The sequence below is a fragment of the Chenopodium quinoa genome, unplaced genomic scaffold (genome assembly GCF_001683475.1).
Source record: "Chenopodium quinoa cultivar QQ74 unplaced genomic scaffold, ASM168347v1, whole genome shotgun sequence".
NCBI classification, from domain to species: Eukaryota; Viridiplantae; Streptophyta; class Magnoliopsida; order Caryophyllales; family Amaranthaceae; genus Chenopodium; species Chenopodium quinoa.
In genome coordinates, this window is record NW_018745024.1 from 170,387 (window position 1) to 174,567 (window position 4,181).

The 4,181-nt window shown below is 37.7% G+C and overlaps 1 protein-coding gene across 1 annotated transcript; it reads left to right on the plus strand.

Moving 5' to 3' along the window:
• The first annotated feature begins 577 nt into the window (after positions 1-577).
• LOC110708831 (probable acyl-activating enzyme 6) lies at positions 578-3,625 on the plus strand. Its single transcript, XM_021887055.1, has one exon. The coding sequence runs from the start codon at positions 1,393-1,395 to the stop codon at positions 3,112-3,114; it is 1,722 nt and encodes a 573-aa protein (XP_021742747.1). The 5' UTR covers positions 578-1,392; the 3' UTR covers positions 3,115-3,625.
• Positions 3,626-4,181: the final 556 nt, after the last annotated feature.

A 4,181-nucleotide genomic window follows, 5' to 3' on the forward strand; every position in this document is an offset into this window, starting at 1 on the left:
GAAGCAAATTAATTCATTAATAAAAAGTCATCCGACATCTACAAATGAAATCTAAATTAACAAATACATAAAATTGAATCAAATTAGGGTTTCCTTTATCAAAGCTACGATCATTGAAAAAATCTTGCAGTGTGGTACATCTCTCGCACACATCGCTGGAATATACAACTTTTCGGAGCTAGAGACAGTCTAACGATTTGTTGTATCCGTAAGGATGATTCTCATCTGATTCGCCTGAACGAATTTGAAAACCGTTGCGATTCCGAACAAATCTTTACCAAAGAATTGACAATAGGGCCAAAGATGGTTACCCTTTCTATGAACCCTAACACACAAACAAACCTTAAACGTAAATAAACAACTAAACTAACAAAAACTAACTACTCCACTATAGGAGACACTCCACCATAGGAAGACGGACAAATATCTACACTACTTGTGTAGATTTATTGAAACCTAAAATGTAAAATTAAATAAAATTAAGGAAAAAAGGGTCGAAAATAGTCAAATTTTCGAAAAAATTAGACTATTTTCGATCTAACGGCCAAAATTTTGGAGAAATCCTAGAAGAGAGGAGGAGAGAAGACGAGAGGAGAGGAGAGGCAATCCTGCAATTAAATAATTGAACAATGCTTAGATATAATAACTCTTCGATCCTTTTTTTTTATTATTTTTTTTTATATTATTATATTTTTTAAAGTTTTTCTGAATTACTTCATCTATCTATTCGATCTTTGAATTGTACTTCACTCTATTTTTTACAAACAACTTTGTTCTACCCCTTCTACCATTTAATTTTGTCACCTCACCCTACTTTTTTTTTGACACTTCACCCTACTTAGTCAACGATATTATTTACAAAGTGTCACTTATGACTCTTATTGCAACTATTATAATTAAATGAAATTAAGTTAAATTAGTCTGTATCCAATCCACATTGTATATAATAGATATTAATTTAAAGAAAAAGAGAAAAAATAAATAGTCATATAAATCATCAACTAAATATGAAGCCTCATAGTCTCATTCCAGGCTAGCTTCCTATCTATCATCTTTGTCCTTTTTTCTCTGAATTTTTTGAAACCAAACATGAAAATAAAATCTAAAATATATCACTTCAAATTTATTTATTTTCCAACCAAACATGCATTAATACCATAACAAAACCCTTACGCCAACCTAATGTATTAAAAATAGGCAAAGCCAACAAAAGCTAATAGAGCTGAGTAGACCTCTCATTAAACAATCAATACAAATAGCTCTTAGAAAATACTACATACTCCTATTACTAGAACTTCTCCTCTACATTTTCTTCTATCTTAAAAGTAAAAATAAATTTAAAAAAAACCCTCAACTTTTTCCGGCCAAAAGGAGAAAAATCACATAATTCCCATGGAATTTCTCATGCCATTTCGTCCAAATTCAGTCCCTCTGACACCCATCAACTTCTTAGAACGAGCTGCCACGGCCTACTCCGACTGCCCCGCCCTCGTCTACAACAACAATAACGATAACAATAACAATAACAATGCGACGACCTACACTTGGGACCAAACGCATCAACGATGTGTCCAAGCGGCGTCTTCTATTAAGTCCCTTGGTATTAAGCAAGGCGACGTGGTGTCCGTCCTTGCACCCAATGTCCCCGCCATGTACGAGCTTCAGTTCTCGGTTCCTATGGCGGGGGCTGTGGTGAACAACATCAACACCCGTCTTGACCCGCGTACGCTTTCGGTTCTCCTACGTCATAGTGAGTCTAAGCTTGTGTTTGTGGACGATCATCTTCACCCCATCCTTGTTCGTGCACTCTCTCTTTTTCCTCCTGGTACTCCTCATCCTATCATCGTCGTTATAAAAGATACTGATGATGTGAATGTTAATGGAAGCAACGCTGTTGCTAACTATAAGCAACTGGTGGATGGTGGTAATCCGGGTTTTGAGTGGATTCGGCCTAAGAGCGAGTGGGATGCACTCGCTCTTAACTACACCTCAGGAACTACGAACAACCCTAAGGGGGTTGTTCTTAGTCATAGAGGGTACTACATTCTAGCAGTTGATACACTGCTAGAGTGGTCGGTACCGAAGCAACCGGTCTATCTATGGACCTTACCCATGTTCCATGCCAATGGCTGGAGCTTAACATGGGGGATGGCCGCAGTGGGGGCAACGAATATCTGTCTAAGAAAATTCGATGCCCCCACTGTTTACGAGGCCATTCAACACCATCGGGTGACCCACATGTGTGGTGCACCCGTGGTGTTGAACATGCTAGCAAACTTACCAAATGTCAAATCTTTGAAAAAACCCGTCCATATCCTCACAGCCGGAGCCCCACCTCCGGCATCGGTTCTCTTTCGGACCGAGTCCTTAGGGTTTGTGGTTAGTCACGGGTATGGACTAACCGAAACGGGTGGGTTGGTGGTTAACTCTTCATGGAAATCCAAGTGGGACCACCTACCTGCAAAAGAACGAGCAAGGCTTAAGGCTAGACAAGGTGTAGGATCCCTAGGGATGACCGAGGTTGACATATTGGACCCGAAAACGGGTCAACCCGTAAGAAGAGATGGATCGACCCTAGGAGAAGTTGTACTAAAAGGTGGAAGTGTCATGCTAGGGTACCTTAAGGATCCGGAAGGGACGTCCAAATCCATGACCCGAACCGGGTGGTTTCGAACTGGGGATGTAGGAGTCATACACCATGATGGTTACCTAGAGATCAAAGATAGACTTAAGGATATAATCATAAGTGGGGGAGAAAATATAAGTAGTGTCGAGGTGGAGGCGGTGTTGTACACTCACCCAGCCGTGAACGAGGCGGCCGTGGTGGCTCGACCGGATGAATTTTGGGGTGAAACACCTTGTGCATTTCTTAGCTTAAAAAGGAAGGGTGAAAATGAGGTGACTGAGAAGGAAATAATAGAGTATTGTAGGGAGAGGATGGCACACTACATGGTTCCGAAGACCGTGGTTTTCGAGGAGGAGCTGCCTAAGACATCCACCGGAAAAGTTCAGAAGTTTCTATTAAGGGAAATGGCTAAAGCAATGGGTCCAATTAAGGTAGCTTCTTATACTACTAATGCTACTACTAATAATGTGATTACTCAAATGCAGTGATGTAATTAAAGAGTGTGATGAAGTTTCCTTTTCTTTAATTATATGTGTTTTGTTTAATATCTATTTTAGAAGGTTGTATGATTTAGTAATGTTTAATGAATGTAACAATGTATGTACAATAACTATTATTAGTATAACTAAATTTGGTTGGTTTGTGTGAAGTTTGTTTAATACTCCGTAAGGTATTATAAATTTATGATGCATTTTGTAAGCAAACAATTTAATGTAATAGGAAATCAAGTACATATATTGTTACTAATTTTGTTGCTTTTATTTTATTGAATTTTGGCTTCTTTTGATGGTTGTTTATCTGGTTGTTGAGATTCAGGTCATGTTGAAATTAATGGTTACTCACAAGTACAACTAACGAATTTGGATGTGAATGAATTTATAAATGATGTATATCGTGTCTTCCTATGAGTTATTTGTATGTACTATTTTGGCTGAACGGTCATTTAATTTTGGCAAGTTATTGAGATATTTCATGGAATTTTGAAAGTGTTCTTTATTGATTTTTTATTTGTCTAATAAAACATTCCAATAACGGATTTTTATAAAATTACTCCGTATAATTAATAATTGTACCTAGTGTATAGTCTGGGTGTTGCAGCGGGTTGTTACTTTGAAACATAACTATGATAATGTCAATAAAAAAGAAGATTAAAGACAATAATCCTCCATTGTCTTGGAATTGTTGAGACTATTCCGCTTTATTTATTTTTTGTAGACTACATAATTATTCTTTATCTTTTGTTGTGTTTAAGTAAAGATAAATTAATATATGTGTAAATAGAGTACATAAATTACAATTGGCTAAGATGGTAAGAAATGTTATCTTACATGCATGAGGTTTAGTATAGATATAGATTTATTAATAGGCAAAAGCTAACGAACGCCCCGGGGACGTTGAATAAGCTAGCTAAAAGTAGAAAGATTATTGTTTCGGGGTTTTCTGATGTCCTGCGGGAGAGCTACAATTCCGAGACTGGAACCGAACGCCTGTACCTGCAAAATAACGGAGACTCCTGAGAGCTCCGCCTCCAACGGTCAAGTTAGTACCTGATTAA